Source organism: Amblyomma americanum, chromosome 6, assembly GCF_052857255.1.
Source record: "Amblyomma americanum isolate KBUSLIRL-KWMA chromosome 6, ASM5285725v1, whole genome shotgun sequence".
NCBI lineage: Eukaryota > Metazoa > Arthropoda > Arachnida > Ixodida > Ixodidae > Amblyomma > Amblyomma americanum.
This window is the reverse complement of record NC_135502.1, coordinates 10404693-10428052: the sequence shown is the minus strand read 5'-3', so window position 1 is coordinate 10428052 and position 23360 is coordinate 10404693. Positions and strand designations below refer to the sequence as shown.

At 51.5% G+C, this 23360-nt stretch overlaps 1 protein-coding gene across 15 annotated transcripts in view; it reads left to right on the top strand.

Moving 5' to 3' along the window:
* Positions 1-23360, top strand: part of LOC144136295 (CUGBP Elav-like family member 4) — a 522488-nt gene that overhangs the window by 440663 nt on the left and 58465 nt on the right. For all 15 annotated transcript variants that reach the window (XR_013315588.1, XR_013315590.1, XR_013315589.1 and 12 more), the window contains exon 3: positions 5110-5238. Coding sequence is in view for 10 of the 15 variants with exons in the window: in XM_077668534.1 (XP_077524660.1) it covers positions 5110-5238 (129 nt within the window). In the remaining 5 variants the exon portion in view is untranslated. The remainder of the gene's footprint in view (positions 1-5109; positions 5239-23360) is intronic.

Here is a 23360-nt window from a genome sequence, read left to right as displayed (position 1 = left end):
GCCCGCGCGAGGAACTGGGCTGATTGCGCTGCACTGTCGGCACCGCCGCATCGCCGATTGCTTCTGCTCGAGCGGCCGCCTCCCAGTAGTATACCTCTTATCGCGTGTCAGCTGGATTCCCGCTCAACGCTGAGGTTCAGCTGCGTGGAACATGGAGAACAAAAATAAATAAAAATACGAAAGGGCACGCGATGCGGGATCCGAGCTGGGCAGTAGAATATGATTGTTGACTGGCCGAGAGCCTGGAACCTTGCTTTGGAGAGTAGGTTGACTTTGGCCTTTCGGTTGTCTTTTGTGAGAACTGTTCCTATCGTGGCAAATTACGAAGCTTCGCCGTGAGTTCCAGCGCCTCCAGTGTGTCTTCCGACTTTCACGGACAGCCCTCAGTTACTCAGTGGAATTGGTGTATAGGTTCTCGAACCCCGGTTTGATGCTGCCTTCGCGTTTTGCGTGCCTTAGCAGCCACTTTGGTCGCATTTTACGCCCAACCTTCCTTCACAGAAATGCTCCTTCAACGGCACTTGTTCCTCGACAAACCGGTTCAATTGCTGGCAACTGAACTGCGTCGCTAGCGGAACTAGAGATGTAAATTTGACGGGCGCTTAAACAACGAGGTGAGGATTTTCGTGCAGCGAAATCCGCTATCTGTATGCATTCAGTGATCGCAGAGTCGCCGAATTCATGTACATTCAGCCACTTTCATAGCGACTTTCGTGCGTCAGATCGCTATGTGACTTTCCGGAGCAGCTGCCTTGCTGCCTCTCGGGCCGCCGTGATTGGTCACTACCCTGGAGCCGCCATTTGCGAATGGAACAGAAGTGCGAACGGCGTTGTGAATTCGCCTTTAATTTGGCTTTGGCGAATGCGGAGATATCCACTGTGCTGTGGTAGCGCTGCTTGCAGGCACTTTCTTTTCCTGCCTGCGCTACCACCGTGTGCAAGCAACTGCCGTAGTCTTTTCGAAGTTTATAGTCTCATATTTCCCCAGTTTCCGTCATGGCACAGTGAAACAAAAAAAAATCTCGCACTCAGATCTCTCCTCTTGCATTCCGGTATTCGCGCTGACGCGAGCGGCCCGGCCCTCGTCGGTGGCAATATATTTCGCCGGCTTCCGCTGCCGAACGGAGAGATTTTGTCTTGGGCCCCTTCCTTTGGTTCTGCCCGGGACGGCACAAAAATAGAAGTTGTGCAACTCTGTGTCCTCCTCGTCGGGCGCTTTCGCCGGTTCTCGTCTCATTTCCAATTCCGCGACGACGAAAGGCACGCGCGTCGAAGTCTCCTCCGCCTTTGAAGTGGAATATTTAATCACGGCACAAGGACCCGCGGCGTCGCAGTTTCGCCGGAGCCGTTTGATTGCATTGTCGGCGCAGGATTCGACGGCGACACCGTGCACCCCTCGACGGCGGGCGCTGTTTGCCACGGCACCGCCGGGGAACAAAGGAGTCGTTTCGCGCAAGTTATAATGCAATCTCGCACTACTCCTTCGCCAGAATCCTAAATTCTACGTTATCGGCTACGTGTGCCGACCTCCGTATACGTGAGTGTGTCGCGCGCACGAAGAAGAAAACCAAAGAAAAAGGACAGCCCTAAATCTCTCCCTCCCGAAGTGTCGCGCGCTGCGCAGGATTCGGCGGGAGGGTTCCGCGCGAATTCTTCCGAGCCAGCGCACCCTGGTCCCCGCCGATTGGGCTTCCGCGCCAGTGGCTTTGACAGTTTCATTAGTGTCGTCCCCTCATTCCCGGCCATCGCCGCACGCGTCGCGGTCCGGTTTCCTGCTCCGCTGAGGGTAGCCGCTGTTTTGCGCGCCGGTCTGAGCAAATTTCCATCCATAAGCACTCTGCGTGCCCAGTGCCATTCTGGAAGATATCTTTCCTGTGGTCGACTAATGCCTAAAAAAAAGTGCGATGTTTCCCTGCCTGCACGTGCTATCTGAGCACTCCACGGTGGTAGTGAACAGAGACGGGACGTCGATATATTATCATATTCGAATGCAGTTTATGAAGAGCTAGAGCCTGGCCCTTCGTATCTGCCTGTGACGTTTAATGACTCAGCGACTTTATTGCCATCTGTCTACTATCGCCACCTCGAGTCGCTCAGTGTAACTCATGTAAGACGGACACTTTGATACAAGACTTTGGGGAGGTATTCCACAGAAAGCAAAGAATTTAGGGCGTTTCATAAGGTGTAACTTATGTGACTTACAGTGGTGGCCTCAACTACCTATGTGCAGCATGTGAAAAACACTGGTGGTGAATTTATTTGCGTTCTAATGCAACTTAACCTCTACGAGGTATACAAGTGCATTGATAAGCTGCGCGATGCCCTTCTGGTTGTTCATCTCATCCCCAAACATACGCATGTTGCTGGCGCTTCGCGTAGTGGAGTATATTGTCACGGTGTTGGTGACAAGACAGGAACCCGGCAAGAGAGGGTTCGGCAGCACGTCCTTCGGTGGGAGAGACGGCGAACTTCAACGTCCTTCAATCCGCGCGCCACCAGCGTCAACGTATTTTCGCCTCAGTGCCACCTGGCATTCCTCCCCTCTTAAAAAACGCGCGCAAAAGAGCTCGTGAACACAAGCACACTCAAGCTCACAAGAAAGGCTCGAAGAATCTGGGGGGTCACCGTGCAAAATACAGCTTCATGCGTAAAACATGGACGATCTCTGGACGGGGTAGCCGACGGCTTCTCTGCCGTGAAAGTGCCGCGTCCGGTAGTGTCTTGTAATTAACGTCGCTAACGCGCCGCAAGACTTTATAAGGACCGAAATAGCGTCAAATGAGTTTTTCGGACAAGCCTCGCCGTCGAACAGGTATCCATACCCAAACCTGATCGCCGGGATTGTACAAGACTTGTCTGTGCCGGAGGTTGTATCGGCGCGAGTCGTTATCTTGTTGCTGTGTGATGTGAATACGTGCTAGCTGACGAGCCTGCTCGGCTTCGTGTTGAACTTCTCAGCGTAAGCAGAAAGTTGGTCTCGGTTGCGCAAGGGAGCATTGCGTCGAGCATCGTCTGAACCTCCCTGCCGTAGAGGAGGTGGAACGATGTGAAACGGGTCGTCTCTTGAACTGCTGTGTTATAGGCGAATGTCACCTACGGTATGTTCATGTCCGAAGTCCTGTGTTGCACATCGACGTACATCGCCAGCATGTCCGCCATGGTCTTATTAAGCCGCTCTGTCAGCCCATTTGCCAGCGGGTGGTAAGCAGTAGTTTTACGGTGGGTCGTACCGCTTAGCTGAAAAATTTCGGCCATCATCTGGGAAGTAAAGGAGGTCCCTCGGTCGGGGTAATGACGTAGGTCGGGGCGCCGTGCCGAAGTACGATCTGATTCATGAAGAAATCCGCAACCTCGGACGCTGTGCCACGAGTTAAGGCTGTGGCCTCGGCGTATCGAGTGTGGTAGTCTGTGGCAATGATGATGTGCCGGTTGCCACCTGAGGACAAAGGGAAAGGGCCGAGAAGATCCGTGCCGACCTGATCGAACGGGGCACATGGTGGTGCAATAGGTTGGAGGAGCCCCGAAGGCTTGACGGCCGGGGCCTTACGGCGCTGACACTGCCGACAGCTCTGCACATATAGCGTTTAACAACAGTGGCAAGTTTGGGCCAGTAGAACAGCTGGCGTATTCTGGAAAGCGTGCGAGAGTATCCCAAATGCCCAGAGGTTGGTTCGTCGTGGCACGCAGGAAGTATTTCCTCTTGAAGTGTTTTCGGCACGACGAGGAGGTGAAACACTCTCTGAATTCGAGCATAGTGCAAAAAGCTGTTCCCGTTGGCTGGTTGACAGCGCGGAGTTGACATCGAGGCTCTCGAGGGAGAAAGGAGGCTGCACTGGTTCTGAGGAGAAGCACTCGGAAACATCGGAGATGCGTTCGACAAAGGCTACGGAAGTGCCGCGAAAAAGACGCCGATGCTCGTGCGTAAAATTCGTAGCAAGTACCTGTGACTGGCCCATCGAGTATGTCCTCGGAGCAACTTGGCGCCGCCTCGATGCCTGGCGTGACCACCCCAATGCCTGCCGCGACCACCCCAATGCCTGGGGCGCCCACACCCTACTTCAACGTCCTTCAAACCGCTCGCCAGCAGCGTCAACGTCTTTTTACCTCAGCGCCACCTGGCAATATATACTCTTATGTTTGACTCTTTTGGGGAAACTTTTCGCAATCGTGGGGAATCGTGCTATACTAAACGTCTGCTAAAGGCTGACCCACAACTAGGGCATATGTTTGAGCTTTGCCTGCAGGTCTTCTGTATTTCCTTGATGTGTACAATAGCTATGTTCTATAAGGCTGAAATTGGAGGGGGGGGGGGGGGGGGGGAAGGGGGGGCTGCATGGCAGCTGAAGAGATGAACACAAGGACCGACTGGCCGTTGCGTAGAACAACTATCCCCATCGCACCTGTAGATTTCCATGTCATCAACGAATTTTGTCAATCTTCACTGAATGCTAGGATATAGAACCAGTTAACTGCTGAACGATTGAGAACAAAACGATCAACGAGTAGGACGTTATAAAGAACGTCATGTTCCGCAATTTTACCTATTGAAACCGGCACTTTTGCAGTAAGAAATTGGCTTACGGTGGTAGTTCCGTAAGGCTAAGCCTTAGCAATGGGAGAAGTGACTGCAAAAACCGGCGTAAATATCCCCCATAAATAAAAGCTACTCAGTGGCTGTGCCTTTTTTTTTTTCATTTAGCTAAGACCCAGCCCACTTCAGCTTCAATCGGGTAGCAGTATAACTCGCCAGCCGTGCAATGGTGGGTTCCGTTTCCTCAAGCGCTCAGCGTCTGACTGTACGCTGCAGTAACGAGTCAACGATGAGGGCAACATTTATTTCTCGCTGCATACTTCTCGGTGGCACTTGTGTTACGGTCTGCACGTCGCAAGACCGCGATGCTCTTAGGAATGTGATGTACTACTATCGCGGTAATGCATATGCGGCTCGTAAACGCGCAGTCCTTCTGGCTGGAAGCGTCTGGAAACAGTGACCCTGGCCTGTGACCGGAGTGGGTGCTTGTTCGGGTTGGGGGACCTTGCCGGCATGTTGCACGCTGGTTTGTTTAGCACGAGCGTGTGAGCTCACCCGTTCCTCTCCTCATCTCGCAGAGGATCGAAAGCTGTTCGTGGGCATGCTGAGCAAGCAGCAGACGGAGGACGATGTGCGCCAGCTCTTCCAGTCGTACGGCACGATAGAGGAGTGCACCATCCTCCGGGGACCCGACGGGCAGAGCAAAGGTGAGGCCGCGGCTATGCTTCCCACAAGGGGGCCGCCACGCATCAGAATGTGATTAGGCCGAAACTTTTTAGCTAGGCGATTGTCACGCCACCAGCGGCATTCAGACGGAGTTGAGTGAAGGAAGAAAAACTGCCGGGCGGTTACCTGCAACCGGCTGTTGAGATCATAAGTGGTGCCACAATCTGCTGCACACGCGAAAAAAAATTACTGTCCGCAGGCTTTTACCGGAATTTAGTTTTTTGAGTCTTCGTGGCTATTACTCCCTCCGCATTTGAGCCTTGTTCACATGATATGGGTGCCAGGTCATAGCGGTGTGACAGCCAATGAAATTGCGGACTGCCTGGCAAAGGCGTCTCTCAATGGCCCCGTGCTTCCTATCGTTCCGGCTACAGCGTACATCACAGCAGCGAAATTTCGAAGACAGAATTTGTTAAGAATGACAACTGGATCTCTTTTAAGATCTGATGATTACCTGCACCTGAGGTATTCATGGAGCAGGCAATCATGCCATTCACGGCAGCTTGAGGTATCTCTGTCAAGGCTCCGCTGCCGGATCCCACCCTTAAATTTTTATTTGCATCTGTCTGGGTTGGGGCTTAATCTCGTCTTCGTATTATGTGGTGAGCACGAAACCGTAGACAATTTTTTGTTGTTTTGTCGCCGATACACCATGATGAGAAGAAGGCTTTTAGAGAAACCAGTACAGCAGCTTGACCTTTGTATGAGCAGCCCAGTCATATTGTCGTTTGGAGCCACCATACTTGGGTACAGCCACATGTCTGTTTTTACCGCCGTCCAAAACTTTTTAGTCGAATCAAACCGGTTACCTTGTTAAATTTTTTCAATATTATTTTATTCTTACAATTTTTATTATAATTTAACCACTCGGCTATAAACATCAGTCTCGATCTCCTGCGTGCGTTATGCATTTCCCGTTTCACTTCGCTGTTCCTTTTTGTTTACTTCTTCCTTCCTCAGCATCCATTTTATTTTCGTCCAGGAAATATTTATCTTAAAAACTCTCTGTGCCCCCCAATTCTTGGTCAATCCCCCTATGTGGGCATGTGCCATTGTATGAGGGCAACAACAACAACAACAACAACTTACAACGGATTTTATTGGGAAATGGTTCGCTGTTGTAAGCATTGTGTGCAGCCGTGGCTGTCGTCCGCGCGTGCGCAGATGGGTCAGTTCTTTTTGGGAAAGGGCGATAGATGCGGTGCTGACACAGCCCTCTCCCAGACTACATTCAGATTCTGCGATTTCTCTAGTGATGCGTTCTTTGCTCTTTCTGATTACGGAGGTGTCATCAAGAAGAACCGACTTGTCTGCGCGTGCGTGGGTGGTGGCCGCGGCTGTGCGCAGTGTTTATAAGAGTGGGTTCTTTCACAGTAAAATCTGTTGCAAGTTCAGCGCCCGTTCTTGTCCTCTCGTATTTGCCCACGTCTTTTTGGCGCTGCTTTTCTGGGAGGGTAGAACAGCACAGACACAAGCAAACACAAGATATTCAAAACGATGAGCATCTAGAAGCTACGTGGTGCTAAAGAGGAAAAGAAACAAAAATATTAACGCAAAAAAGCCAAACAGACTCATCCGTTAGGTTATTACTGACTACCAGAAAGCAAAATCTACGAATACAACCTTGTTTCACTTTGCGTTCGGGGAGCTAGCGTTTGCGTTTGGTGTGGTAATCCTTGTACAAAATGAGGGAGATCGTCCACATTCAAGCGGGCCAGTGCGGCAACCAAATCGCCGCCAAAGCAAGTGACCGCTTTACGATGCGTAATATTTGGTGGCACATTGCTTTCCCGATGCCCAGGAGTCTTCCATCCTGTGTTTTGTGCTCACGTTTTGCGTTGTGTACGCGGCAGCATTTTAGAGAATCTGGTTGCAGGCTACGCGCTTACGGAAGTAATGAGCTTCGTGCAAGTGTCGATTGCGGGCAGTCGCAGTTCTTCCCTCCTTACTCGCGGCTTCTTTGAGCGAGAATGTTAAGCCCAACCGCACATCTGACCTGCGGGGCTTGGCCGCCGTTTTCTATGCTTCGGTTTAAAGGCTGCTTGCACAGTCTCAACGTTACGATAGAATTCTACAAGCTTCCGATTGAGTTTTTCGGTGTACCGCTAAAGCTGTGTCAATATTCCGAGAGCGGCGAGCTTTCTAGGTGGTGCGTCCGAGCTAGTTGAGCTAGCGTTCCCTCCTTGACTGAGGCACCCGGTAGCAGCCATGTTATGTCTGAAATGTGTTTTCGCGCCATATTGTGTATATATTACTTCTCCCCCTATCCTCTCTAAGCTTGCTGTCCCCTCACCTCTTTCATTTAATTTCTCCATTCTGCCTGCTATCCTTTATTTCCGCTGCCCCAGCTCAGGTGCTTCAGTATCGATGGCAGATGCCGGGGCTAGCAAAAGTATTTTTCTTCCTTTTACTATTATTTTAATAAAAAAAAAACCACCACCACCACCTTCGTGGCTGGTCGGATTAAAGAGCTCTCATATGCAGCGCATAGACGGGTTATAATCCCCTTGCCTGCCATTATGCCATGCATGCCTTGCGCCTGCCTGAATTGCGAGGCTTCTTAGCTGCCAGAGGAGACGACGACGCCTCGCGAAGTTTGTAGAAGAAAACGGAACTCCGATTCACAAGCGCGGGCCTTGAAGTATAGCGCTCAAAGCCGGCATCGTTCAGGCGCCTCCGAGCAGCGTTTTTCAGCCCTTCAATAAAATTATCCTGGCTACTGGTTGTGTCGAGATGAAGGTACTTCATAGCTCATTGGTGCGCTTGCAGTGGCCACGTGTGGTCAGGATGGCTTTTGCTGCGTCACTGAACGTGTTATATGGTGTCCTTGAATGAAATATGTGTTCATCCTGCAAGAGAGGCAACAAACAGTCTTAATTGCTATTAATATTGCCATTATTAATAAAAGCAACTGTAGTCACAGTGACCTGGTCGGGTGAGAAATGTTTCCAATTCCTCCTGGATTAGTGAACAGCAAATCATATCCAGCTGCCAAATTTTCACTTCCATCTAGCTCCAGCTGCAATCTCTTCCGTTTGCAGCTGAAAATGAATCGTCACTCTAGGTGAAAGTGCAGATGGAAAAGTGCTTTTCCAGCTGAAATGCTAGAACTAAAGCTGCTGTTTGGGCTTGTTGGTCAGTGAACATGGTAAAATGCTAGCCCTGAAGAAAGACTTTTGGGTCCCTATCTTCACAGGGGAGGCATCGACTTATTTAGTTTCATCAGTCGTTCTTAGTGGTTTTGTTTTTGTTGGTATGAAAGTGTTAGGATTCTCTTATTTTCGACGGTAACGTGTAATGGCAACGCTCCACTGCAGCGTGCTAACCGGTCCCGGTCCAGTTCGTCAAGTACCGTAGCGTTTCCACAGCCCGTATCAGCTCCGCCGCCTCGCTGTCTGGCCAGAATTCTGGCGGCGAGTCCGGAAACTCCGCTCTCGCGCAGTTATGCGTCTCGGGCAAGATGAATATTTCACAGCAAACGCGGCAAAAGAAGAGAAGAAAATAGAACCGGAGCGGAGGCCGGCCATTTTTACGACTTGCCGTGTCAGCGCGAGATTATCGCTGCGCGCGTCGGCGCAACTTCGCCCGGCTTGTGGCGGCCTCCCGCGGCGTGCCCGGAAACTGCCGCCGGGGGACCCGTTAAAAGCGTGAGCAGCATGGCCTATCTGCACAGCTCGGGAGGCTCGGCGTGGCCAGCCATTGTTGAGATGCTTTGCGGGTCCCCAAATGCGCTCCGGGGGCCAGCTCGGGGCTGCTGGTGAACGAGATAGAAGAGAGCAACAGCGGGCCCGGGCTGGCCGGACACGCACTGGGGAGTTGCAGCCTCCGCCGTTATCTCGCTAACGACTGTGATTGGTCGGCGACGAATGCGGATCGCAGCGTGCGCTGACGAATGCGCTGGGAGGGTTGAGATCTATGCCAGGGTACTTTCCCTAAACCGTGCAGCTTCCTGGGATCCAGAGCTGGCGCCAGCTAAGAAATCGGGGTCCGAGACCTGCTGGAACGTAAGGACGGTCCGCGGTTGGCCGGTGCCTTGGCACAAGCGCCGCTTTGCTGTAATGAGCAGCCAGCTCACATTAAGTCGACCATTCATGCGGACCGTTCATGCAAGAACTCATGCGGATTCCGGCCCCGTGCAGCCAACGATGGTGTGGCTTCCCTTACTCTGCACTGAACAGTTTTAGTCGGCAGAGCACGTGTTATCTGGAAGGAACAGCGACAGAACGTCGGGAGGACCCTCCGAAAGAAGAGGACCAGAGGGCAGTGATAAACGTACTAATACCATGTCATTTGTATCGACTACACAGTGTTATTTGCGTCCCTGCTTAATGTATACTTTTCTTATCACTTTCTCGATTTCTCCGTCGTGCAAAGTTTCTTGCGTCTTTTCCCCGGGAGGCAACGGCCGTGCGTCAGAGCTCCGTTTGTCTGGTTCCCTTTTCCTGCGTGACGCGTACTATTCGCGCTCTTTGCTTGACCTAGAGCTTACTACATAACACGCACGAAAGGACTGTCCTCGGCGGACCTGACTTCCTCACTCTGTTGGATTTCTCGTAGAGGTAAAGGGGTAAAATGATCATGCTATCGATACTTTCCTACCTCTGCAGTTGTCATGCTTCTTTTCCATTTTTTTTTTGTTCGTGCGCGTGTTCGTGCGAGATGAAGCCGTCAAGACGAAGTGCTTGTTTTTAGTCGGCCTCCAAGGCGATGTAAATAACGACGTTTTCGTCTCCAATGGCCGCTTTATTCCTGACAGGCATCGATTTTGCGCGAGTGAGCAAATTATTCGCGAAGGAATAAAATCTCCTGTCCTTTGCGCGCCCCGAAGCTGCTTGCTAGGGAGAGAAAACCGCGCTAATATGCATGAGTGCCTGGCGCAGCCATGTCTGAGGGCGTCGCGAAGCGGCCCGTCGTTATGGAGGGACACATCATCACCACCTCCCGGCGCGAGCGGAGCATGCATATATAGCGCACGCGACCTCACTCGTATGTAGAGCTCGACGGTTGGTTCGCCCGCTCAGCTCTCTCCGGAGCTTTTTAGTCTCCGGGCGTTCTCGTGTCTTCGTTTGCCGCTTTTTCTTTAACTCGACATCGCTGTCTGTCCGAAATTCGCGCCGACACCAAATTAGGCTCGAGTGAATCCTCCCGGATCATTAAGGAGCAGCGAAAGGAAAGAGAAAAGCTATAGGACAGCAAGGCGAGACGTGGAAAGGAGAGAGGGAAAAAGAAGCCCGGCAGCAATTCCACTACAGCTCAGGCTGTCATAAAAGCGAGAGAAAACGGAGAAAAGATCCCAAAGAACCGAGAACACGGAGGACGCAGAACGAAGTTGACGCGCAGTACATAGAGGGAGGACGCAGTCAGCAAAAGTGAGTAAAAACGGCGCTCTAACGCAATTCTGCTGCGCGAGTCGCCTCCGGCACTCTTTAAGCACCGGAGAGCAGAGCGCTGCTCCACTCGGGCCTTTATTCTTTTGTGTGTGTGTGTCCACTCGTCGAGCCCCGGCGAGGGGGGAGAGGTAGGAGAGCGCGACGAAAAGTCGACGCGGCATAAATACGACCGTCGCGGGAAGATGACGGCGGCCCGAGAGCGGAGTCGAACGGGGCTTAAGTAAAAGCGGTTCCCGGCCGCGCGTCGTCGAGCGCGCATTAGCAGCCGCGGGGGGAGGCTCCAGACTCGCGCGCGAACCACCGCCGCCGAGGGCATCGGAGCGAAGTGGGCGCAGCAGCGCACGGTCGTCCTCCCTCGCGTCTCGGCTTCGAGAAGGCGGCGAAGCAAGCGCGGCGCTGGTCTCCGGAACGCCGCGATGAGCGAGGACAAGCGACTCTACTTCAGGCATGCTTCAGGGAAGGCGCGTTACAGGTGACAGCGAAATGAAGAGGGAACTTCCGACGCAATTTGGGAGAGCTATCGAAGACCAGGCATGATTATAACGGCAAAAAGAACCTAGTAGATCATACGATGTAATAAAGCCACAATTTGCAGTATTGGCTGTTGATTTCGCTTCTACAATGATCGCCTCCGCGTTGCATGCTTGTATTGTATTTCGCCGTCGTTTTTTTTTTTTTCGTTCCAGGGCTGCGTGGGCGTCTCGTGGGTGTAGACATTTGGAGGGTGAAGTGGGTGGATGGGGTTCCTTTTGGCAGGTGCACGTGGGCTCGTTGGTAGTGGGTGCTGGCTTATGAACGATGAAGGTTCATGGAGTCAAAGGTAATGGGTAATGACTGGAGACTTTCTGGTGGGTATAGATGGGTGATCGGCGGTGTACGAAGCTTCTGGATGGTGGAGGTTGGTTGCTAGGTGGTGGGCGGAGCATTTTGCAAAGCAAAAACGGGTGGGTAGTGGGCGGAGGCCTCCTCAAGAGTGCGTGGTGGTATCACAAACAGACCCACCAATTTTACTGAAGCGATGGCAATAATCCCAAGGCATTAAAAAAGGAAAACTTTTTTCCGACAATGCAGTACGAAAAAGTGGCCAGACGTTGACCCTTGTCGTAATCTGATTTGCGACGACAGATGGAGTGGTGCGATGCCAGTTAAAATGTTAACTCTGGGTAACGGTGTGGGATGTCTTTTGCGCTTATGCCGCTACACTCGCATTAGATTCCACGGGCAAGCGCAAGTGTTTATAGAGAACCTCTTGCTGACAACGTTGGAGCAGCCGAGTGGCAGTAGCCAGTCGTGGCGTGGGGACAGCTAAACGACGGTGCCATTATTTCGCCGAACAAGGTCCATATATCTGTAGCTGTAAAAATTTTACAAGAACTGCGAACGCATCTCCCGTCCGCTCTCCTGTCACTTGAAGTCTCCGCCAAGTCCTTGGGAAGGGCGAAGTAGCCTTCCCTGAGGCGCGCGTTACAAACACGGCCGCCGTTGAAACCGTTGTCGCCGCTCCAAACGAGCCGCAAGCAGAGTTCGTGCCGGGGCTCCTCGTCGATGCTCGTCTTTGTTGGCCGAGGCACAAAATGGCGACTCCAGCCAAGCGTAACATGCTGCTATTGTGTTGGCCCCGCGCTTCCATCCAGCATATTCCCGTGTCAGCTGTGGATGTCACCCTGGACACAAGAAACCCGAGACTCTGACACTCGCCCGGATCGCTGTTTCTAGTTCTTCCAAGCGTACGCGGCGTAGTGAGATGAGAACTGCACAAGGATGCAAAACTGGTCGAGTTTGAGTAGTTGCATGCTGGAAAAATAGCGCAAAAAATACGACCAACACAGAATTTCTTCTTGAACACGCGAATTCTTTAACCCTGACAGCACTAGAAAATTTGCCTAAGCACTGCACGAAGTGTAAATGCCGCCCCTTCTTTATAAAACTGTTGTGCTTGTATAAAGCACGTACCAGCGAACAAAAGAAAATATCGAAGCTCGAAGGAGGCTCCTACGGATAGTAGATTCACTATCAATATAGCTACCAGCAACGGTGTACCAGCACCAATTCGCGTCCTTGTGCTGCTCAGCTACGTTTAGTCCGCGCTCTTGCCCGTTTGACATTGTGACGAACTTGTCGCCGGTTCCGCTGGTTTCTCTACCCAGTACCATGCACCAACCGGAGCAGCACGCTGCGCTTCGACAATTCGCCGAAGAGCGCATGCTGTTCTTATCCGCCGTTCAGTGCGCACTCGCTTCGACTGGGTGGTCCGCTTCTCTGCGGGAGCTGCTGCAGTGATTTAAACGAAGCGGAATCTTTTCACTTCTATCAGCATTGCTGTCGCTGAAGAGCTCGAATGCGCTGTGCACTCGTGAATCGTCCGCTCTGTGTGCGCTCGTCTCAGCGCTGCATACCGAAAGTTCGCGGCAGTTCTCACACCAATACTCGTTCGAGCGCTGTCGTTCAACCGCATAGTCCGTACCCTGTTTTTTCTCTTGCACGGCTTTATTGCATGCGTTACGAATATTTCTTGGCTATGTTAAGATGTTCATCCTGCATTCTGTTGAATATGGAGCAAGTATCCAGTCACACTTCTAGCTTTCTTGGGTTTACAACTTCGGTCTATGTAATAATTATCAATGAAGAGGTGTTCCTAGGACTATGCATAAAATGAACTATACTCGCGGACAGCTTTTTGTGGCTATGAAGTGGAAGCTACGAGGGCAAGGCTTTCACAAGCGTGCTCTTATCACGCTCTCGCGAGGGAGAGAGATATAGGCGTTTAAGCTGGCGGCGCGCACTCGTAGCTTCCGCAGCATAGCCACAAAAAGCTGTCGGCGAGTACAGATCACAAAACGCGCAGAAATGGCCGGTACTCAAGCGAACGTGGTTATTGGAAAAAGACGTCTTTCCTTCGTTGTTTGATTCGTTTTTTTTTTCTCTTTCTTCTCGTATAACGTGGCCATAAGGCCCAGAATGAAACAGGAAAATTCGGCAGTCGCACCACGCGTCGACCGAAATGGGCAGGCCTTAAGCTTGCAGGCTTCGAGGAATTCGCCGTCCGCCGTAACTGCATTGTGTTCGAGCGTCTGAAGGCATGCGTGGTCGTCGAGAGAAGGCAGTCCGCCTTGTCCGGATTACTGTTATTAGAGGCGCGTACAGACGGTTATCCATAACGGAAGGAGCCTGCACCTCTCCACTACTTTCTGGAAACGAATGACATTACCAGCTCGCCGGTAGATTCAGTCGCGTGTATATATATATATATATATATATATATATATATATATATATATATATATATATATATATATATATATATATATATATATATATATATATATATATAAGCTGGAAATTACTGGCAAACTAAAGTAGGGGGGGGGGGGGCGCTATTCCGGAACGGCGCCGAAATTCAAGATGGCGGCGATATATATATATTTATATATATTATATATAAGCACGTCTTAGTCATACTCTCAGGTACTGAACCGGTGACAATGCTATGCCGAAAAAAGTGCTCAATTTTTAAAAAATGCTTTTTTTAGTTTGAGAAGCACTTTTTTCAACATAACATTGTCAGCGGTGTAGTACATCAGAATATGTCTAAGAAGGGCTTGCTAACAGGCTGATTAACTAATGCTGAATTGCTGACTTTTAAACTATTACTATTAGGCTTCTTAATTACTGAGAGGTGCGTAGCCCACAGTAATTAATATCCCTATGAGTTTTGAGAATTTCGAAAACGCGGTTACCCTCGGCGCTGTGGCCGAACTGGATAACCGATGCCAACTGTCACTGTGACGCTCGTCTCCGCATGAGGCTGTTCCTCCTCTCGGAAGTGTGTGCTCCCAACACGTGAATTTCGCCAACGCACTCTGAGCACACTGGGTACGCGTGCTGTGTCGCACGAGAAATCCCTGTAGCATTTCCAGTAGCAGAACTGCTTGCGCGAGTCCGGAAGGAAGTACAAGTTTCTTTTCTCGCGCACGAAACTGGATCGAGGCCGGTGTCGCATTGCTAGCCGTAGTAGTTCGTGAGGGTACTCTTCTTTTGATGATGGGGCGCTGACTAGGAACGGAATTTGACAGGTTATTTTGCTCTTTAATTTCAATTAGAGACCAGTCAAGCGATCGATCAGTCAGTCAATAAATAAGTAAATAAATTAATCCAATCAATTAGTCTCAGAGTAGGGGATTCGGTCGGCTTCATGTTTGTTCGCTATAGCTGAGGAAATCATGTGTAAAAATGCATGATGTTTTTCCCACTGCTCGATTTACACTTGTGACGTCAGGAACGAAAAGGACTCCGTGATCCCTGTTTAAACGTAAACAGTGGTGGATGCTAGGCGCTCAAAAACTGTCTTGACGATACCGCAGTTTCCTTGCATCCGGTGGTGGCGATACGCGTGTTTCGTTTTCTGACCTTTTCTATAGATTATAGGAGCTCCGTTCAATCTGTGCTGAGCATCCCTTTACGCTGAGCGGAGCACGAATTTAAAACGCGTCCTAATTTGTAATGTGTGAAGCTAAAAGAGTTTAATACGTAATATGTCATAATTGCGTCTTTTTTCGTTTTTTTTTCTTCTTTAGCTTCTTTCGAGTGAATGTGACGCTTAGACAGGAATTCGCTCTTGTTTCACAGAGCGCATGACCGGCGTAAGATAACCCAAGTTATATGAATGCCGTATTGCGCGCGCGTCGCGCTCATTGCCGACGCCCTCCAGCTAGACGTGCGCGACCTCGATTAATAACCCCTTGCGACACCCTTAAGTCCCAGAGGTCGTCGCGCAACGCGTCTCCCCAAAAAGTAACCGAGATTACTGAAACGCCATCAACCCACCACTTGGCGTCGTTCGGCCCTCGTTTCCCCATACAGACACGCATGAAGCCACCGCCTCGCGGGACAGGCAGTATGCGGGGCTGAAGGGCTGATTTGCGACATCCTCCCGCCCCCGTCCGCCGGGTGGCGTGCCTATCGTCTCCTCACGAACACCCCACGCCCTGTCACGCTAAAACAGTTCAACGTCGCGCAGTGTGGAGCTGTATTCTGTCGGCCGCTGGTGCCGTTCACCAACCTAACGGCGCATGATAACGCTTCGCGGTAGGCTGCCGTCTCCAGTCTCGTATTGCTCAGCTAGCGCACTGGCGCCAGCAAGAATGGCAGCTTCTTACGGTCGAGCTACTTCGACAGTTCGGCCCGTGATCGGCTGGCACCGGTTGCGTGGAGTCTGCGGTGCTGCACGCTTTTGGACGAACCAGGGTTCGGCTCGGGCCGGTGGGTTCCTTATCGCGGGGCCCGCAGCCACCTCGCCCGAGGCGGGACGAGCGCGCCAATTATGAATCTCGCGAGCGGCGCGGCCCATCGATCGCGCTCCCGATCCGGACGCGTTTAGGGCGCGCCGCTCTGGGAGCTTCTTGAAGCGGTCGTCGCCGGCGACAGCGTGCCAGCGCGCACTGGACGCCGATTTGACAAATCGCGGTCTCGTCGTTATGCCCCGTGGCATTCCGCCCTCTCCGCTGCTGACCTTTTGTTGGAAATCGCGCGGTGTCGGAAACGCCGCTGTCGCAGGCACGCTTCCGCGGAACGCGGTTCGCCGATGTGGTTCGGCAGGAAGAGGGGGCAAAATGCGTCTGCAATATTGGCACGCACGAAAAACGCCGAGCACGAGAGATGCGCTTTTCACACCTGAACTGGTTTACCTCTTATCCATGAATACGGGAGAGCTGGTTCGCTCGCACTGCTCTCGTGCTGCTTTCAACGTTTGTTCGGACACGGTTCGATGCAGCACCTCTCTGCTCCTGCTACGTTCAGTTTTTTCTGGGAGTCCATATTGTGGGGGTCTTTAGCATTTTGTGTACACTGGCATTCGGTAGGCGTCTGTTAGACACTTTGCTCGTGCGTGCTTGTAGACTGCAAACGGAATTAGTGTACAGAGGATGCACACATATTCGCGGGGACCAGATGTTTTGAGACCGGGCGCCGGCAAACAGCGGTTTCCAATTCGCCGAGTAAACAGTCGCTGGCGTGCACGGCCTGAAGTCACCCATTCTAAAATTTGGCTTAGCGTCTCTACCCTTTACTGACTACGCAAGGCGACAATACAGAAAAGTTTGGACTCTGCGGTGAATCATGGAGCATATAGATTCGGAGGCGCCTAGTGGTCCCAAAGTCATCCACCTCTAGTGGTAACTGCCGTCTCTTTCATCATGCTACTGCAGCTATCGTCATGTTTCACGTAACGTTAGCCAAGGAAATAAGAAAGTGGTGCAGGTTGCATGGGCGGAATGCGATAAGCACGGTTAATGGCCTCTTTGAAGTTCAGTCGCGATATATGCTTGCTACAGCGCTAGCTATATTAGCCTAGTTCTCTCGGTTTCGCGTTGACGTCGGTGTCGTTGTCCAATCCGAATATTCCCAGCAGAGCAAAAAGGTTGGCCTCGAGACGGCCACTCTACCCTGACCTCCACTCTGCGGCCAAGGCCAACTTGGTTAACGGAGGCCACATTCAGAGTACACTTTGCCTTTGCCACAAATCCACCCATTAATTCAATAGCTACTGCGGCTATTATTATTATTATTATTATTATTATTATTATTATTATTATTATTATTATTATTATTATTATTATTATTATTATTATTATTATTATTATTATTATTATTATTATTATTATTATTATTATTATTATTATTATTATTATTATTATTATTATTATTATTATTATTATTATTATTATTCGGCATGTGATCTACTACTCTGCGACCTTCGAGATAGATTCCACATATCATACTGGAGTAGCTTTCGCTTGGGCATCACAACACCGAAGCCAGCCGAAGATGTGGGTGGGCTCACATCCCCCCCCCCCCAAAAAAAAATAAAAAATACTGTTCCAAGATCCCTTTGGGAGGAGTGTATTTTCGAGTAGCGGCATAATTACGACACTCGCACAAAAGAACTGGTCGCGTACACAGGAACTAACGAGCAGTCACGGATACTGTGTGTCCAGGGGTCCACCGAAGATCGCCTTGCCCCGTGCATGTGTGGTGCGAGCGGCAGAGAGGCGTTGCACCACGCCGTCCCCTTCCTCCTTGGGAGCTGCTCCTGCTAAACAATCCGTGTCCACAAACGGGGGCGATCCCTCCTGGCTTCGTGGAAAAGGAGACCGCGGCGCGCCCGAGCCTTTCGGACCGGCAAACAGCGGTTTCCAATTCGCCGAGTAAACAGTCGCTGGCGTGCACGGCCATTGCAGAAGCAGAAAGGGGGTGCGGGGAAAACCAGTGGGCTTAAGCCCGCCGCGTGCTACAGCTCCCAGCATATGCGCAGGCCCCTCCGCCTCGCGCGGCTTCGAATGAAAGCCGCCGTGTGGACTTAATCTCGTCTCGGGTTCGCGCGCGCGCGCTCCAAGCAGCGACTCAAGAGGAAAGGGTGAACGGAGGGAAAAGCGCCCAGCGAAACTCTCAGAACTTTGTTCGGGAGTAAGCAGAGGCCGCCGTCGGGTTTCGGCGAAAGCTGCGCCTGCTCTACGTCGCGACCAGTTTTCGCTATTCCGCACAGTGTTGACTAGAGCGCTGATGTTAATCATAAGCGCGCCGCCAGCTTTCATGTCTTTCTTTTTTTTATCCTCGTGGACAAACCTTGAGGCCAAACTGCGCGCTCGGCCAAACGTTCTCGCATGTCAGTGGAATGACGATGCATTGGTAGCCGTGTCCGTTTTACAACTGATGTGCCGATACTTATTCTCGCTTCAAATCGAGATAGACGTGGGCACTGTGTGAGGAAATCGTACACTGTCACACGTTCACATAAGGCTGCACTGAAAGAGCGGGAGACGATTTCCGAGTGCCCCGTTCAGCCGTGTTCTGTTCGTTTATGGTGGTGAGGCTTGGAGACAAGTAGTTCCAAGCCTATTTCGAGCGTTAAGGCCGTTTGCAGGGCCATCGTGTCCAAGGATACCTTCGCCACACAGAGCATTGCGTAACCTGCAGTGGCCAACAAGAACGCTCAGCTGCGGTTGACAAGGAGTGGAAATGCCGCTGCAGCCGCGTGATGGAACTTACGCGATGCGGTGCGGGAAAAAAAGCAGCACAAGTAGATTTCAGAAGTTCCATCTGTGCGGTTGCGCTGTCTATGAGCACCAGGGAGGAGAAGATCTGACTGCAGATTTCTTTGAAGCTGGAAGTGCGTGGAGGCTAACGAAAAGGGTTCAGCTTATGTTAAGAACAACGCAGCGAGCCATGGAAAGAAAAATGATAAGTGTAACGTTGACAGACCGGAAGTGGGCAGAGCGGGTGAGGGATCAAAGACGGGTTAATGACATCCTAGCCGAAATCAAGAGGAAGAAATGGGCTTGCAAGGGCAGGGTAAGGGAATGGATTCCAAGAGAAGGCAAGCGTAGCAGGGGGCGGATGAGATTAAGAAATTTGCGGGGATACCGTGGGCGCATCTGGCAAAGGATATAGATTATATTCGGACAAAACAACAGAAACAAGACAAATGTGTCCCAGCAAAGCTGGCAAAGGACATAAGGTATGATGAGGCATAAAAATGAATAAGAAAAACAAGCCTCTCCCACACCAATACAGTATAGAGGGTTTAATCCCAATAGCAATATTAAAGATGAGGCTCTTGGGCAAGTGAGATTTTGTCAATCAATGTGAAAATGTCTACTAAAGCGACCCACAGCCGGCGGAGCAGGCCCGGGAAGACTCCCCTGATCTCCCCTAGGAAGTAGCAGGTTGGGGTGGGATATATGGGAATGGGATTTGAGAAATATGGGTGGACTTACGGGATTTGGGGGGGGGGGGGGGGGGATTTGGAACAGCAGAAAATTTTCCCGTATTTCTAACCCCATTGAGATCCTTCCCAGGCTTCTGTCGAGGGTGAGTACTCAAATTTCAACCGATAGTGCGGCCCTCGGCCTCCAAACGTACTTCTATACCACAGAGAGCGCTTTACAGGGGCTCAGACCGTCCGAGACAGGGTATCCTAACAGAGGCCCAACCGAGATCCCCTCCCCCACGGCAGGTTCCGCCACCCGGACCGTCCAACAGTACTAAGATGGCAGAGTTTTCGCGCCACTCGTTCAGTGCTTCGGCTCTTACACTCCAAGGTATACTACTTGCTCGCAGTGGGAACTCTGTCACGGTTTTTGAATGGCGTCGCACCACCGGCGTCCGCCCCCTGGCATAGTCTGTGAGACTCCCACCTTCAAGCTCGAACGACTTGGCGTCTCATATTATGTCCGCCTCTCACACCTCACGCTGCCACAAGGTCTTTTAGGGTTAATTGGAGAGGCATGGGAGATGTCTTTATTTTGCCCCGCAGTGGGCGTAGTCAAGCGGATGATGATGAAAGTGCCCTCCGCCATCTAGGCGAGTGAGTTCTTTCCTTGTGATTTTACACTCCTTTCCTGGGTTAGATATTTCGCTCCTCCCATGGGCCTTAACGTCTTAGCGACCTCCATGCCGTTGATATACGTACGGCTGGCTTGCGAACACGGCTTTCATGGCAGCAGAATGAATTTAAAGAAAACGCACTGTAAAATTCATGTCACGTCTGTAGCACTTCTCGCGGCGACGCCTTTGAGTATGGCCGAAGCGTTTGCTAGCCCGTTCTCGTGTTTATACTCTCAGCCTTGGCCAGCGCCGCCAACAGCCCCGGCGAAACGCTTCGCCGTAAGCCCTCGGAGAAGGTGTACGACGCTGTTCCAGGCCTCGAGTACACGGGTTATACTGAGGGAAAGGGTGTTTGTCGCTGTCGCAGAACGGCGTAGCTGCTGCGGCGGTGGCGACTGAAGGCACGGGGCGGCGGGAGTCGCGAAAAGCGCGTCGCGCTCCGCCGTACCCGCTTTCATCCAGTCCCGTCGCATAGCCATCCAAGTTCACGCGCGCTCCGGCGCAGGCTCTTCGCTCGATATATCGCTTTCCGAAAGAGGCATTTCAGCTTTTCCCCTTCAGGCTGAAGCCTGCGACTCCGGCGCGCAGGGCTTCCTCCATTAGCGGGGCCCCGCGCAGCGACACGGGCCCTGTGTATGCGCGCCCGAGAATCGAACGCGCCAGACACGCGGGTAAAGGCAGGAGCAGGAACCACGTCTCCTCCGCCGTGCCGGAGGGGATAAAACCTGTGCGTGCGTGCGTGCTCCGGCATTAGCACCTGGTGCAGCCACGTCACAGCGGATGTGCACTTCAAAGTGGGGGAAAAGGGGAACGGGTTGGGAGAGCTTGTTTGAAGGAAGGATTATTTTCTCTTTGCTCGCCAACGCGCCAGTCTCGATTTGAATCGATTTTTCACTGCAAGTAGTAAAACCGTACTGCTCTTATTCAGTCTTTTATCAACGCTGTGTCTTTGGGATGAGGCGGAGAAGAGACACCTCACCAGATGCGCGTTGACAAAGTCGCTGAATGTAGTATAGCGCGACCCGTACTCAGAGACCGCTGTTTCCCTCCATCTCGAGCGTTATCTCGCGTGTGCACTTGGTACATGGGTACGAAATACTGCAGTTTGTGTGTTTGGCTGCTGTAACTTCCGTATGGCTTCGACTCCAAAAGCGGGCCAAATATGTTGAAAACAAAACAGAAATGGTCGTTGGAGTAATATAATACTGCCATTACTGTGGGAAGCCGACAAAGCTGAGACAGAACGTATTGTGAGAATCAGTAGCACTCATATGGCGCATCTCATCCGCGAAATATTGAAGATAATTTGTTTTAAAGAACAGAGAGCTACGTGGCGAAAAGTGGCAGTCTCTAAGTGCCGTTCACATCGGTTAGCACAACTTTGCCTGTAGACTTCGCAATGCAAACCTGCACTATAGGGGATTTTTTCTTTTTTTTCTACAAGAACTGTAAGCATGGAGTTGTATTGTGTAGGTTTCGTGACGTGCTTTTGCAGTCCGGTTGGAAGAGTTCGTGCCTACTACATGATTATACTGCACCTGACTGCGATCAGTTCCGTTAAAATTTTTTACTATTGTTACCGTGACGAAGACGCTTCGAGGTGCGATAATTACTGCTTTTTGATATTCCTTTCTTTAGCTTTAAGCGGCGATGGCTGAGCCTCAATTTCGCATTGTTAATCTGTCCTCGTGCAAGGAGACACGCCACAACAGAAGAGGAAAGAAAAAAGCAAAGAATACTAATTATATAGCTTTTACAGTCGATCCCGGATAGCTCAGTCACGAATATATCAGTTTACATGTCATCGAACAGTCAAACTCTCCCCTAGAAAATTCCACACAGAAGGAGGAACATTCTGTATATTCAAAGGCGCGCCGCGCCCCTGCAAGTAGCGTTCCTGCTGACGGCGCTCTCGCGATCACTTTTCACACGCGGAGCCGGATTGGCAGCGCAGCCTTGTTGGCTGCACTAGTCATGGGAAGACCTCGTAAAAGCGTGTGACGAAAGAGGCATAGAGAGTGGGAATGCCTTCGATCTGGCGCGCCCGTTTTAAACGCTGTTTTGCGGGGAAGCCGGCGTTCGGTGCTCTGGACTGTTGCGGTGAAGCCACCTAGCTGGCCGATTGCTTGCGGCGGCGCTCGCGTGGACTGGTTCGCTCGCTTCGCCGACGGTGGCTGTTGCCAACGCACCACCCGCTGCGGCTTCGATGCGAAGACACAGCTAAGTAGCGACGCCCAGCGAGTGGCGCGCTGCCGGCAGGCAGCCTGTCGCTGCAGGAATCGCCGCTTGCGTGCACCGTATTCAGGTTTCTAGGTTATAGATAAGTTTATCTGTTACCATGTTTTATATTTCGAATTATCGATATATCGAACTGTTTCGCGATCGTTCTCGAGTTCGATTTATCAGGAAGCAGCGGTAGTAACGAGAATTAGTGGAATATGCGGTATTTGAGGATCGTAAACCACGACAACCAAGGCGCAAAAGATTTCATGTCTTACAAGTGGGCAGCATTACAAAAGAATGTGGAGTAAGGAAACCTAGATACGTGGAACAAGCGTTTTGAGAAGTGCCAGTTTCACTGCTGGTCTTCGAGGCGATCTCCGTACCTATCTGGGAACGAACCAGGCAGTCGTCGTGACTATCTTTCGTGCTGGCGTCAGCCTACCGGCAGATGAGCTTTCTGCGTGAAACGCGAGTGCAAACAAGTCGTAGCTTAACTTCACGGATAGTCTATGCATGCCACTCGCAGGAACAGGGAAGCTTGCGTCTCTTGGGATTTAGGGCTGCGTGCAGCGCGTTATTGCACACGGAGCCTGTGCTCTCATTATAACCGCACACATACCCACATATCACGACGACGAATGGTGGCCGCTAAGCGGCGCACACTGGCGGTGAAATGAATACCCGCGCTTCGGCGCTGCCTTCAGCGGCTGTCGCGCACTGCGCCGTCTCCGCTGCACGCAGAGGCCATTACGCGGCTTCGCGAGCGCGCTTGCGCTGTGGCGCAGAGAAGCAGCTACGTCACCGCCTTCTCCGTCTAGAATTATCGCCGCGCGAGACTTTCTGGACACCGAAGATGCCGCGCTTTGCTTCGTCTCTTGCTCACCGCATGTGCCGTTTCCTGCCGCCACAACGACCAGCAAAAGAGCGAGGGAGCCGGTGACGCTGGGAGAGAGGAAGGAAGCTTTTCCGGGCTACGGTCTCTCGCTCTCGTCGGCGTTGCGTACGTGACACTCGAAATTCAGCGAGACCGAGAAATTATTCGCGTCGTTAAAAAGGCCGCACACCGCGCTCGTTTCGCTGACGCGTGCGCGCATATATATCGTGTGTGT